This window comes from Mustela putorius, unplaced genomic scaffold (genome assembly GCF_011764305.1).
Source record: "Mustela putorius furo isolate JIRA1106 unplaced genomic scaffold, ASM1176430v1.1 tig00000281_pilon_pilon_pilon, whole genome shotgun sequence".
NCBI lineage: Eukaryota > Metazoa > Chordata > Mammalia > Carnivora > Mustelidae > Mustela > Mustela putorius.
This window is the reverse complement of record NW_025421343.1, coordinates 17,236,337-17,251,764: the sequence shown is the minus strand read 5'-3', so window position 1 is coordinate 17,251,764 and position 15,428 is coordinate 17,236,337. Positions and strand designations below refer to the sequence as shown.

Below are 15,428 nucleotides of genomic sequence, written 5' to 3'. Positions count from 1 at the left end.
CTCTGCTTTCAGCTCAGGTCATGGTCTCAGGGTCCTGGGATCGAGGCCCACATCGGGCTCTCTGCTCAGCAGGAGCCTGCTTCCTCCTCTCCCTTTGCCTGCCTTTCTGCCTACTTGTGATCTCTCTCTCTGTGTCAAATAAATAAAATCTTAAAAAAAAAAAAAAAGCCGTTTACAAAGTGACTTTTTTAAGACCTCTTTTGACACTAGGTTGTATCCTAAAAGAGGCCCTGCTACAGAATCAGTGAAAAGAATAGGTGAAAACTAGGAGAAAGTGGAGAGTGACAAAAAGTATCAATGAACGTAACTGGGAATTTGTTAACATGTATTTGAGGATCCCTGATATAAAAAGGCCAAACTTTAAAATATTGAGTCTGAAGTAAAAGAAATGTGAGAAAGATAACTATGTATTCAAAGTCCAAGGGCCACATTTCCACAAAAGTTAAAAAGAGAACTCTGGCATGGATTTTCACTTTCTGTTCTGGAATACAGTTATTTTGTGTATATCTTTAACTTTGTAAACTAAATTTTGTAAATTTATTAGCATTTCTTGAGGACAGTCCACATGTCAGATCCATGTTAAATGTAGCCTAGAGTTTAACATTTATAGAGTTCATTTAAAGAAGATCAACAAATATGCACTAAGTGAAGCAATGGGGAAAAAATTTTAATTTTATCCTACAATATAGATTTTAAATGGCACTTTCAGAAAGAACTAACATCTCTGATATTCAGATGTACTAGGAGTTAAAATTTTGGCTGACAAATGGCTGAGTCAATTAAAACAACTCCTCCTCACCTGTTTCTCACTAACAAACTAGAAGTGTCATCTCTCCTCTAGAAACTGCTTGCTTTTGTTTGATCTCTAGTGCATTTAGGTCAAGGATTGGGGAACCATGGCCCACCTATTTTTATAAGTAAAGTTTTCTAGACAAATAGAAATAAATCTAGGAGTTTAGGTAATGAATGAATAAACTATCAGACTGACTCTCTTGCAGAAAACAAGTGTGGGTGGGCGCCTAGATGGCTCAGTGGGTTAAGCCTCTACCTTCAGCTAGGGTCATGATCCCAGGATCATGATCCCACCAGGCTAGATCCTAGGATCTAACCCCAAACCAGGCTCTCTACTCAGCAGGGAGCCTGCTTCCCACTCTCTCTCTGCCTGCCTCTCTGCCTACTTGTGATCTCTGTCTGTCAAATAAATAAATAAAAATCTTAAAAATCTAAAAAATAAAAAATAAAAAAGAAAAAATAAAAAGAAAACAAGTATAGGGGCACAAGAGTGGCTCAGTGGATTAAGCCACTGCGTTTGGCTCAGGTCAGAATCTCAGGGTCCTGGGATCGAGTCCCACATCAGGCTCTCTGCTCAGCAGGGAGCCTGCTTCCCCCTCTCTCTCTGCCTGCCTCTTTGCCTACTTGTGATCTCTGTCAAATAAATAAATAAAATCTTAAAAAAAAAAAAAACGGAAACAAGCATAAACTCTAGGCAAAATACAAAAATTAACTATTATAAAAATTAACTATTATGGCAGGAGTCAGCAAACCTTTCCTTGAAGGGCCAAAGAGTAAACATTTCTGGGTTGTAAATCATATAGTATCTAAAGCAACTCCTGATTTAACACAAAAGCAGCTATACCTAATAAGTAAATGAATGACATGGCTGCATTCTGAAAAAACTTTACTTATAAAAATAGGTGGGCCATGGTTCCCCAATCCTTGACCTAAATGCACTAGAGATCAAACAAAAGCAAGCAGTTTCTAGAGGAGAGGTGACACTTGGAAGACAGGAAAACCACTTGGTAAGTTTCCTCTTTCATGGCTTCTGGACTGAGGACAGGTCCTGGTTTGTGCATATAGAGGGCAGCTTAATGAGAATAAAAAGGTCAAAATACTTTTTTAGGGTACTTTGGTATACTTAATTTTTAATACTACAATTTCTCAGGATCTGGGGACAAAACAGAAGACTGTGGTCTGGTCAGCACACAACCTTAAACCAAAAGGTCCCATGTTTTCAAGAGATACTATAATTATCAATATTGCCTTTATTAAAAATAAGTATTTTACAGGGTTTTGTAAAACCCCACAAGAAATCATAATTTATGCTATTAAAGATATAACAATATTTATTATATATACTCACCTGAGGAACATTGCTATCAACCCACTTGGAATTTGGTAAAATATCATCCCACAGAATCAGGCATCGAGCAAGTGTCTTAAAAATGTAACAGATAAAATCAATTAGAGCAGGCAAAGTTCATAGATTTTATAACAATGATCATATTAAAAATCAGTTCCTAACTGAAGGCAATTTGAAAAATTGTACAATTTGAAAAACGGTACAAAATATCAACCTAAGCTAAACTCATTAAAATAAATTAAAATAAATTGAAGATTTAAATTTTAACACACAAAAAAACCTAAATTGAATTAACTGTTACCAAAGTTTAAAGAATTTTTAAACACTCACTTCATAAAAGAAAAATCACAGGGAATCTTAGCACTGTCTACACAACTTAAAAGCTTTCATGGGCTAAAAACATACAAGTTGAAACATTAAAGAATAAAGGGAAAAATGTAGGCAATTATGCCAAATAGTTACTGTCCCTAATTATACCCTAAATAGTAATGCTGCATCCTTAATAATGAAAGAACATAAAGCAGCCCCAGCCACTTACTGCTTGTTGAATCAAGTAAGAAGTTGAAATGTTAACTCTTAGTATTATATAGCAATATGGTTGTGTTTCCTGGCATTCCTACAAGTTACTTTGGGAAATTTCAAAAGATTACTACCAATTACATCTAGATGATGGATTAATAGCAAAAGCCTCCCCTGCAGAAACATTTATATTCACGAGCTAAACTTGAGAAGCACAAATAGACTCCTCATGTTAGCAGAAATAAAAAATGATGAAGTGCCATACCCGAAGCAAGAGGAATTCTGGCTTCACGAAGTCCAGCAGATACATGGTGTCAGGAGCGCGAAGCCAATCTGCAATCGATCTGTTGGTGGAGGGTATCAGGAGGTATTATTGCTCAACTAGAGAAAAAAAGATGAGGAACCCCAAGACACTCGAGAAACCCCCACTCCATCCATTACCATATTTGCTTTTCATAGTACTTCATACCCTCTAATACAGCATTTGTCATGGATAAATGCCTGTCCTATGACAACATATGCTTTATGAAAACAGAATTTTTCAGGTTTTCTTTTTGTTCACTGAAATATCTCCATTACCAAGAAAGCACTAACATCATACACAGTCACCAAAATAGATGAATAAATACCTGTTTTTAACCATTTTGTTAATTTACATACATTCACTTTTTCTAATGGGGAAATTCACAATGCTGAAAAAATTCTTGAATCTCAGAACATTTTTTAACTTAAAAGACTTAAAACATAAAACATAGTTTAATGTCTCCTACCTAACTTACTCTTCTAAAGAAAATATAAAAAAAATAAATGCCAAAAGTCTACTTTTATGTGTCCAGCCCTAATTATTGGGAGTTGGGAAGGAAGCTGGTATGATTATTAGGCAAGTTCTTGAACTAAACAGAAATCATTTTTATACATAGTAACCAAGAATAGAATAATGCTAAGTGATTCTGGTTTAACCAATCTTCAAATAACATGCATAATTAATGAAGGGTATTTTGGGTATTTGGGTATTTTCTAGTTGTGACATCAACTACAAAACAAAAATCAATAAAAATTAGCAACTATATTATCAAAGATTAAAATAGCAAAATATACTGTTTCTAGATAAAAATCTGTGGAACTTGAGTATTGGAGAGAATCAAAATCAAGTTAATCTAGTATAAGGAAAATAAATACATTAAATAATTTATTTTTACTACTGAGGTCATAAAAGAAGTCACACTATCATAGCAAGGGGTGAAGTGGGGGAATGTGATACCTGTTATTGGTTTTTAAGTAGATCATGGCCAAAGCAAGAGTGGCACCTGGACAAGTTACATCCACATTTATGGTATCTCCTTCCTATAAAAAAAAAAAAAAAAGAAAAGTTTATTTATGTAAAAAAGTTCTGAATTATTACAAATTCTTCTGCATACTAGCCTATGCTTAAAATTAACAGATTTACAAATGTTGGTAAGAAAATTACTATTTTCAAATTAACTTCTTAGCTTTCAGAATTTTGATCTGTTGCTTTATTTTGCACTTACTTTGATTTGATAACTTGGAGATTTATGCTTCTCCCTGTGCATTCCTGCTTGAAAGCGCCTATGACCTCCAACCATGTACTGATAAAGCTGCTCAGGCACATTGAGATCAGACATACCTATCAAATTACTGCCATGCTGGAAAATGAGATAACAAACATATGAAAGGAAATCTTATGGACTAAGACTCATAACACACACACATGGCAAATAAAAGAATGAACTAACTTCAAACAAGGTATTTTGGTTTTTTAAATTAAAATAACTATTACTCAAGACTTAACATTCAAACAAGCTCTTAATTATTCACATTAAGAATTACTATACTTCAGGATGCCTGGATGGCTCAGTAGGTTGAGCGTTCGACTCTTGATTTTGGCTCAGGTCATGATCTCAGGGTTGTGAGATCAAGCCCCAGGCTGGGCTCCATGCTCACTCAGCAGGGAGTCTGCTGGAGATTCTCTTTTTCCCTCTCCCTCTGTCCCTCCCCCTGAACGTTGCTAGTGCACATGCTTTCTCTCCCTCTGAAATAAAAAAATCTTTAAAAAAAAAAAAAACAAAACTTATATGTTTAATACTTTCATATCACAAAATAAAGGCTTCAAAATACAGTTAATTATACTAATAAAAAACAATATATGAGGTGTTGTAAATGAAACTTGAACTCTGAATATCTGAGTTCTTTCATTATTGTACCTACAAACTATTTCAGCAATAATAAGTATAATAATAAACTTATTGAAAACTGTTTCAGGTACTATTCTGTGTGTTTAAATGGATTAACTTACTTAATATGACAATTCTACCAAATGGCTACTATTTTACAGATGAGGAAAGTGAGGCACACATAGAGCCCAAGGTTACAGAGCTAGTACCTGGCAGGGTTGGGTATAAACAAGGATATAAAACAATCCATGGAGTTGCTTAACCACTAGACAATACTGTAGTTAAAGGACATGACTCACTGGTCAGAACCAAATCAAGGTCCCAGTTTCCAGTATGCGGCTTTTCCATTATACCATCTGCTTCTTTAGTTCATGTGTCAAATGTGAAGAATCAAAAACCTAACAGTGAACTTTCTTTCTTTTTTTTTTTTTTTAATTTCTTTTCAGCGTAACAGCGTTCATTGTTTTTGCACCACACCCAGTGCTCCATGCAATACGTGCCCTCCCTAAGACCCACTACCTTGTTCCCCCAACCTCCCACTCCCCACCCCTTCAAGACCCTCAGGTTGTTTTTCAGAGTCCATAGTCTCTCATGGTTCACCTCCCCTTCCAATTTCCCTCAACTCCCTTCTCTCCATCTCCCCATGTCCTCCATGTTATTTTGAACTTTCTTTTTAGAATTCAGTTTCAGTATAAATCAGTATTGGTGGTTCTTAAGAACCCACATTTCAGGTGACACAGTCGATTTGATCAAACGTTTCCGATAATTCTATACTATGTCTCATGGATGTGTTTAAAGATGGAACAAAGTCATACTGCATTCTGTCGCAAAGCAAATACTATGGTGACAACATAATGAGATCCCAGTGAATACCAAGATGTCAAAAGGACATCGTTTATCTCTAGAAACTACTATAGACACTTATCCTGATCATATATAATTTTCTTTTTTCTGTCTGAGGGGCTATCACTTCATCTTGCGTCTTTAATTCAAGACAGTTCATTCCCTTGGTTCATTCATGAACACTGACATCTAAGCCAGGGGAATAAAAACCTTAGAGCCCCACTCTTCACTTCAAATTCTCTCCATTTCCAAATCCAGTACTTTGAAAAATATCCAGAAAGAAAAAAAGAAAAAAGAGCTGAGAATCAGGTTAAGTCACAGTAAGGCAGAGTGGTGTTCAGAGTTAAGTGTGAAGATCATTTGTCTCAACATGCAGACATCATAAATGAAGCATGTGAAGGCACAGAGAATGCTTACCCCCAAGCAAACCATGCCCAAGGCCAAGCCAGCAGCTAAAGAGTAAGACTCCCTGTCAGTGCAGTATTCCATTTCAGGACCAGGGGGCCGTCCTATAAAATAGAAAATAATACAGTTCAAGCTGGCCTCCTGGCCTCTTAAAATTCTATCATAAGTTTTAGAATTAGCTTTCTTTTTTTTTTTTTTTAAGATTTTATTTATTTATTTGACAGAGAGAGATCACAAGTAGGCAGAGAGGCAGGCAGAGAGAGGGAGGAGGAAGCAGGCTCCCCGCTGAGCAGAGAGCCCGATGCGGGACTTGATCCCAGGACCCTGAGATCATGACCTGAGCCGAAGGCAGCGGCTTAACCCACTGAGCCACCCAGGCGCCCTAGAATTAGCTTTCTATTAAGTTGCATAAGAACCATGGATTCAATATAACCCCACTCAGAAAGATATGACATTATCACAGATGATATGCACAACTGTTGGTTTACTACAATGTAAAGCTCAAGATGGGTCTTTTAATGTATCAATTTGAAAGCAGTGACTTTTATACACTATGAAACCTTGGGTTTTATTAAAGAAAAAAAAAAAACTACTTGACCACTTCCAAGTACATACATATGAGAAAAACTGAGAATAGAAGATAATGACTTAATACCATATTTCTAAAAGTTTTCTCAATAAAAGGAAAAGTCAACTGATACATCAGGGAGTCTGTGAGATCTCATATAAATATATATCTTTACATGTAAGGTATTTCTTGTTTTGTCTTAAAATATAAAAATCTGTTTTATTTTTAAACATTTTAAGTGATTTAGTATAAAAAGGATGTGTTCACATGTTCTCCATTATTAAAGTAAAACTGATGTTCTAGGGGAAAAAATTATCAAGAAATAGAAAAAAATTTTAAAAGAAGAGTACTTAAAAATGTTTTAATTTTTCAATTAGCAATAATCGCGCCTCGGATAAACCTCATTGGCTACGATACTGCCACTGCGCAAAGCTAAAATGTTTTAATTTTTAATCTTTTGCATTTTGTTTTTCTTTTACTATTTCCAATTAACTGTTCAAATACTAATAATGGACAGGAAAGACTAAGTTTTTAAGCTAAATATTGTGTTTTCAGACACTTAGCTCATTTTTTTAAAAAGCACCTCCTGATTCTAATTCTACCCTTTAGGATAGCAAAATGTATTATACATAAAGACCCCTCTGTCCAAAACAAATTTCACACTCCTGGGATTTTACCCACAAGAAAAAAGTAATTAAAAAAAAAAAAAAGAGGGACGCCTGGGTGGCTCAGTTGGTTGGACGACTGCCTTCGGCTCAGGTCATGATCCCAGAGTCCCGGGATCGAGTCCCGCATAGGGCTCCCAGCTCCACGGGGAGTCTGCTTCTCTCTCTGACCTTCTCCTCTCTCATGTTCTCTCTCACTGTCTCTCTCTCAAATAAATAAATAAAATCTTTAAAAAAAAAAAAAGAAATTGATACAAAAGTAAGCAATATTATACAAAAGCAGTATTTATATATAATAGCAAAGAATTAGAAATAAACTAAAAATTCCTGAAAATCAGAAAATAGGCAATTTACAGAACACCAATTCAATGAGATTACACAATATGAAATTAATTTTAAAAAACATTTATGACAATGATACATATAAAGGGCAATATAAAATAGTATGTATACCTGACTATAATTCTATGAAAGAGCATATGCATATGAATCTAGATGAAATCTTCTATATACCACGTAAAAGAGGTGTGCTTTGATTCACCTTGCAGATGAACAAGCTTTAAAAGCCACTCTTGGTGGCTCAGTGGGTAAAGCCTCTGCCTTCAGCTCAGGTTATGATCCCAGTATCCTGGCATCGAGCCCCGCATTGGGCTCTCTGCTCAGCAGAGAGCCTGCTTTCCTTCCTCTCTCTCTGCCTGCCTCTCCACCTACTTGTGATCTCTGTCTGTCAAATAAATAAATAAATAATCTTTTAAAAATGAAAAATAAAAAATAAAAGCTACTCTTAATTATCTTTCTGAATAAATGTTTCTCAGACCAACTTAACGCTATTACATATTTTGGTAACAGAAAAATGTCAGCTTTATAAATAATTTATTTCATCCTGTAGTAGATTAAATTGTTGAAATATTTCACTGCCCTATAGTGCTCATATGTACACATCCATACTCTTGACAGAGCCTGATGGTTGACTTAACACGTGACTAGCTTTAACCAGGGATTTTAGCTGGCACAATGTAAGCAAAGGCCTGAAATGTGCTTCCATTATTTGGTTCTCCCTCTTGGCCTTCTGTTATCACCATAAAACAAGCACATCCTCTAGCCTGGGCCCCAGAATAAGTCATCTGGAGCAGGAGCCAGAGCAGCACACCCACGTTTAGATCTATGGCCTAAAGCTGAGATGCTGGGCCAATTTTGTGGTTGTTTGTTAGGTAGCATTATTGAGGCAATAGCTAACTAACAGAAGTCCAGAGAAAATATATCCTCAACAATATATCCTGAAATATACATAGAAAAGATCCTGAATATAGAACAAGACATGAAACTATGTATCTAAATTAGGGAATATATTAGTAATGCCAACAGTATTTCCACTTGTCAGAAAAAGATTAACAATACATAAGATACATTTCCAAAAGTTTTAGACTCAATTACAGACAGAGCAAATGCATTTCATTAACAACATAACTGCCAGCATAGAAAGGAGGAAAAGCAAGGGTCAATCACTTCCATTCTCCTGAAAGTAAGAATTGTCTAACATAATGAACACTGTTTCTAGGGATCAAAGTAATCAACTTTGCATTTCAAGTGCAGATCACTGCCAGATATTGCCTAGCAAAGACAAAGCACTATAAATAGCACTCTCACTCGTGATTAAGAACACAGGTTAGCTCATTAAATAGGATCTCTAGAGCTCAACAACAGGCTGACCAAATAAACATCCACATAAATAACCTGCACACGAGTATCAGCCTTGGAAAATATTACTTATACTTTTTTGTTAAATTAGCATAAGAATATTCTAATAAAAGCTACTATTTTTCCTTAACTTTTATAATTTTACTATCGTTTTTACTTGGGTTCCTGTGGAGAGGGCAGTATACGCTTATGAAGACACAGCACTGTTAATGCCATACCTATTTCAGCCAACAGGACTTCCGCAGTATGCCTGTGAGCTGTCCCTTGATATACGAGGCCAATGCCAACCACTGCAGCCACTTGGACATTGTGAGGAACATCAAGCTCTGTGGACGTTGGGGGTAAGAGGGCAGGAATGTGAATGCTAAGAAGCCGAGTAATTGACATATCCATGGTGCCTAGTTTAGCAGCAGAAACCCCAAGGAGCAGTCCAATGCTTGTCATTTCATGACCCTATGGTAGAAAGTAAAATGAAATATAAGTCACTACCAAAACAAATATGCAGTCTTGAATAAAGTAAGGCCTGCCAGACTTTCAGTAAGTACTTTTTATTGACAAGCACAGTGAGAAGCACCAAGAATACAACAGCAAACTAAAGAACATAGTCTTCACTCTCATGAGGCAAGCGCCCTAAGAGGGGGAAAAGCATCAAAGTAAAAATATAAAAATAAGGGCGCCTGGGTGGCTCAGTGGGTTAAGCCGCTGCCTTCGGCTCAGGTCATGATCTCAGGGTCCTGGGATCGAGTCCCGCATCAGGCTCTCTGCTCAGCAGGGAGCCTGCTTCCCTCTCTCTCTCTCTCTGCCTGCCTCTCCATCTACTTGTGATTTCTCTCTGTCAAATAAATAAATAAAATCTTTTAAAAAATAAAAAAAAAATAAATAAAAATAAATACATTATTAAAAAGCAGTATGTTGGAAAAGTACAAAGTAATATGAAGTAGTATTTCTTGAAAGCCTAATTTCAATTAGGAGGAGCTGAAGAATTATTAGGAATATTTAAAGAAGTAAAACTTACAACAGGACCTGAAGGATTAATTCAAATTAACCAGGAAAAGTGGTAGAAAGGGAGGTACGCAGCTTTAGGAAATAAGAGAAAATGAGGTCAGGTGAGAGAACAACATGTAAAAGGTTCTGATGTGATCCAGAAATAAACCCTCACAGTAATGGTCAAGTGACCACAGGGTGCCAAGACAATTCAGTGGGAACCAAACAGTCTCTTCAGAAAATCGTGCGGTGATAATTGCAGACCACATGCAAAAGAATAAAGCTGGACACCTTCCTTACATTCTTCCCCAAAATTAACTCTAAGCGGACCACAGAACTAAACCTAAGAGCTAAAACTGTAAAATTCTGGGAAGAAAACAATAGGTGTTAATGGGTTAGGACCACAGGTTTGGCATTGAGATATGACGCCAAAGCACAGCAATTAAAGAAAAAATAGGCAAACTGGACTTCATTAGATTAAAAACCTGTGTGCTTCAAAGATACCATCAGAAAGTGATGGTATCTTTCCCAAAGAATGGGAGAAATTTTTGCAAATCCTTTATCTGTTAATGGCCTTAGTATCCAGAATACATAGAGAATATAATTCAGCAAGATAACCCAACTTTAAAATAAACATAGTATATGAATAGACATTTCTCCAAAGAAGACTTACAAATGTCCTATGAGCACATGAAAGATGCTCAACATCATCAGCCATCAGGGAAATGCAAACCCAAATAATGAGATGTTACTTCACACCTACTAGGATGACAATAATTAAAAAGACAGACAAATGTTGGCAAGAATGTGGAGAAACTAGAATACTTATGTATTGCTGGTGGGACTGTAAAAAGGTTCCAGCCACTCTGGAAACAGTTTGGTAGTTCCTTGGAAATTTAAACAAAGAGTTACCATATGACCCAGCAATTCCACTCCTAGGAATAAACCCAAGAGAAATGAGAACATATGTCCACACAAAAACATGTACATGTTGACAGCAGCACTATTTGTTAACAGTTAAAAAGTAGAAATAACCCAACTACCCACCAACTGATAAAAGGATAAACACAGTCTATTCACAAAATGGAATTATCTAGTCAGCAAAAAAAAAGACATTAAGTGCTGATACATGATACAACATGAACAAACCATGAAAACATTATAACAGAAAGAAGCCAGCCATAAAAGACCACCTACTATAGGATTCCATTTAAATGAAAGGCCCAGAATCAGCAAATCCAGAGACAAATAGATCCGTGGTAGCCAGGGGCTGGAGGGAAAGGGAATGGAGGGTGACTGCTACTGCTATAAGAGTCCTTTATGGACTGATGAACTTTCCAAAACTAACAGCAGGAATGGATACACAACTCTTTGAACACACTAAAACCACAGAACTGTATACTTTAAGTGTATTTTTACGGCATATAAGTGGAAGAGTATGCTAAGAGAAAGAGTTTGTTTGCCAAACTCTGAAGTGAGAGAATTTGGTTTGCCAAGGAGTTAAAAGGGCCAGTCCCTGTGGCTGGAGTATGGAGAGCAAGAGGATGAGTGATACAAAGTAAGGCTGGATAAGTGAGGGGGGTCACATAGGTTCCCAGAATGTACATCAAGAGCAACAAAAGGTCTTTAAACAGTTTTGACCAGGGAAGTGATACATGCTAATCGTCATTTCAGAAAAATGACTCCGCCTGCTATGGGAAGAATGGACTGAAAGGTAAAGAATGAAGAAGGAAGAGCAAATAGAACAATTAGGAGCTACTGCAGGGGCCTGGATGAGGCACACTGCCAGGTGCTGGGAGTCTCACCTTGGTTAAGTAGTCATGGATATTGAGAGTAGCCAGCTTGGTAAGGTGCCCATTCAGACCCAGGGCCATGAGAAAGCCGGCATATTCATTGGCTAACTCCGCATGTTTGGGCTTATTGTAAACAATCCAAGCTGAGTCGATCTGGGAGGCGGGAGCTATCTTCAGGCCAGCAGCCACACCATTATGGAAGCTGGCCCAGCTTGTCATGTTGGGAGGCACATCAATGTTTCCACTGTTAAGGTCTACTGTTGTGTTCCGAGGAGGGGCACGTCCTATTCAATCAAACGAATTTAAAATTGAGAGACTAATTCATAAATCCAAAATTGCTCCATTTAGATTTTTGAGAACAATGATTACCTTTTCTACATTCAAAACCCTTAACCCCATAATATCTGGAATGACATTAGTTATTATGAGTACTTTAACTTGTACATCAAATTTGATGCAAGGTAAAAAAAAAAAACCGTATTTAAAATAATTCATCATCTGAAACTGGACCACTTTCTTACACCATATACAAAAATAAACTCCAAACAGATTAAAGACCTACATGTGAGAGCTGAAACCAAAAAATTCCTAGAAGAGAACACAGGCAGTAATTTCTTTGACAAAGGCCAAAGCAACATTTTTCTATACATGTCTCCTATATATCAAGGGAAACAAAAGCAAAAATAAACAATTGGGACTACATCAAAATAAAATGCTTTTACAAAACCAAAGGAGGCCATCAATAAAACAAAAAGGAAACCTACTGAATGGGAGAAGATAACTGAAAATCATATATCCAATAAGGGGTTAATATCCAAAATATATAAAGAACTTACAATGACTCAACATCAGAAAAAAAAAAAAACCTAATTAAAAATGGGCAGAGGATCTGAATAGACAGATCTGAATAGACAATTTTCCAAAGAAGACATATGATGGCTAACAGATATGAGAGGATGCTCACCATCACTCATCATCAGGGAAATGCAAATCAAAACCACAATGAAATATCACCTTATACCTGCCAGAATAGCTAGAATGAAAGATAAGAATTAACTAATGTTAGTGAGAATGTGGGGGGAATAAAGGAACCCTCATGCACTGTTGATGAGAATGTATATTGGTATAGCCACTGAAGAAAACAGTATTTTGAGGTTCCTCAAAAATTTAACAACAGAAATATCATTTGATCCAATAATTCCACTACTGGGTATTTACTTTCCAAAAACAAAAGCATTAATTTGAAAGGATATATTCACTCTATGCTCACTGTAGCATTATTTACAATAGTCAAGATATGAAAGCAGCCCAAACATCTACCATCAATAGACGAATGAAGATGTAGTATACGTAGGTATATACACACACACACACACACACACACACACACACACAGGAATATTACTCAGTCACTAAAAATGATGATATCTTGCCATTTGCAACATGGATGAACCTAGAGGGTATTATGCTAAGTGAAATAAATCAGATGGAGAAAGAAAAATACCATATGATCTCACTTATATGTGAACTCTAAAAAACAAAAGAAATGAGTAAACAAAGAGCAGAATCAGTACTATAAATACAGAGAATAACATGATCAACAGAGAGAAGGAGAGTAGGATGATGGGCAAAATGAGTGAAGGAGAGTAGACTTAGACTTCCGGTTATGGAACAAATAAGTCATAGAAATAAAACATACCACATTGGGAATACAATCAATGATATTGTAAAAACACTGCATGGTAACAGATGGTAGCTATACTTGTGGTGAGCATAACATACAGAGTTACTAAATTACTATGCTGAAACTACCACTGTAAGTCAACTATACTCAAAAAAAATTTTTTAATAAAAAAAGTTTAAAAATAAGATAATCCATTATCCTTTTTGCTAATACACATGAGGTTATGAAAATGGATACCAATTTAACTTTATATAGATCTGATTAGGACACCCACTACTTCAAATCTGACAGAAATAAGCTTATTAAAAAATATAATGAAAGCTAACATCAAGGTCAAGCTATATGAATAAGAAATTTCAACCTGTGATTGATGACAATGATGTTACTTTCAAACATGTCAGCCTATATTTTTCTCTGAACATTAAATACATTGTAAAAAGAGACAAGGACCTTTATAAATTTGTTCTCTTACTATATATGTTTGTCTCTCTCTGTTTCTAATTACATGCCCTTGTTAAAAATGCCAAATTGCAATCAGATAGTACTATAAAAAGTATCATTTTATAGACCTGAGTTACCCAGTGAACCATAAAGAGTATTTGTTAAATTAAATTTTATGGTCAACTTATGTAAGAGTACTGTAAATTAAATGTTCATAATGCTACTAAGCTCTCTTTGAATTCCTTTCCTTGAGTCTTCTGGTTCTCTTTTGGATCTCCACTGTGTACATGCAAATACTGAATACTTTTTATATCTTTAATGTTCTGTATAAATTAGGTCAGGTCTTAGATGAATATTTAAAATAACTATTCTAAATATTGCATAAAATTACATAGTTCACTACAAGTTTGAAAATATGGTTTTAAAGGAGTTCTGAAGTTATGTAAAATAAATTTCAGATAGAAGCACAATGTCTTAATTGGAGTATGTATACACAAACATACAAAGTGAAATATATTTGTTTTTACCATTTGCTTTGTGTACCTAAGAGCTAACTCAAATACTGGTGTATGACAGTGCTACAATGGGCGACAAGCTCATGAGGTATACTTTCACCTTCTCAAAAGGCAGAGAGATTAATAATGAAAAAACAAATGAACTTTCTAAAAGAATTCATCATATTCACCAGAGTATTTACACACAAGAGAAAATGACAGGCAAAGGGTAAACCAAATTTTCTTCAATAAGAATAATGACATACAAAAGTACTGATTTCAGTGTGAGTTAAGAAGCTATTTTAAGAAAATATCTTGAATGTATTTTAAGAATGTTTGGGGGGGGTACCAGAATGGCTAAAAGAATAAAAGTTCAGACTAATGTCAGAAATACATTCTAAACATGCAAATTCAACTAAATGTATGCAGGGGGAAAAAAGATGACTCATGCATTTATTTTTTTAATACCACCCTAGCATTACTGCCCAGATTTAATACATTTTAACATTTGCCAGTTTTACATGAGATTCTTTTCTTTTTAACTCAAATTCTTTATATGGAACCTTCAAACAGCTGAAAGACTAACAGAAGAAACACCTATATAGCCCACTCTCCATGAAGATTCAATAATTATTCAGATTTTGCCATACAGCTCCTTTTCTGAGAGAACAATACAAATATTGAAGGTAATTCTGCTTGCTATGTTTCTAAATAAAATCAGGGCTCCACAATAGGTATAATATTGGAGATGAAAATGTATTCTTCATTCAGCTGATCTCATTTTCCATACGTTACTGAAAGTATGAGCTCTCTATGTATCTGAATGGGACCCTAGTTTTTTTTAATTATGCAATTTAAAACATTGTGGAATTCTATTAGTATATATGATTACACTATACATTACTATGTGTATGATAAATACATCTTGTACAGGTCTCATAAAACCACACATACTATACCTCTAGGAATTTTCAATGATAATTTCAACTGTACACAACTGTC

At 35.6% G+C, this 15,428-nt stretch overlaps 1 protein-coding gene and 1 pseudogene across 7 annotated transcripts in view; both read right to left on the bottom strand.

Moving 5' to 3' along the window:
- Window positions 1-15,428, bottom strand: part of ANAPC1 (anaphase promoting complex subunit 1) — a 102,566-nt gene that overhangs the window by 34,369 nt on the left and 52,769 nt on the right. For all 7 annotated transcript variants that reach the window (XR_006606467.1, XM_013045005.2, XM_045079144.1 and 4 more), the window contains 7 exons: window positions 11,820-12,091; window positions 9,249-9,483; window positions 6,112-6,203; window positions 4,189-4,323; window positions 3,921-4,003; window positions 2,925-3,003; window positions 2,141-2,215 (listed from right to left, as the gene is read on the bottom strand). Coding sequence is in view for 6 of the 7 variants with exons in the window: in XM_013045005.2 (XP_012900459.1) it covers window positions 2,141-2,215; window positions 2,925-3,003; window positions 3,921-4,003; window positions 4,189-4,323; window positions 6,112-6,203; window positions 9,249-9,483; window positions 11,820-12,091 (971 nt within the window). In the remaining variant the exon portion in view is untranslated. The remainder of the gene's footprint in view (window positions 1-2,140; window positions 2,216-2,924; window positions 3,004-3,920; window positions 4,004-4,188; window positions 4,324-6,111; window positions 6,204-9,248; window positions 9,484-11,819; window positions 12,092-15,428) is intronic.
- LOC123391810 lies at window positions 6,981-7,101 on the bottom strand (annotated as a pseudogene).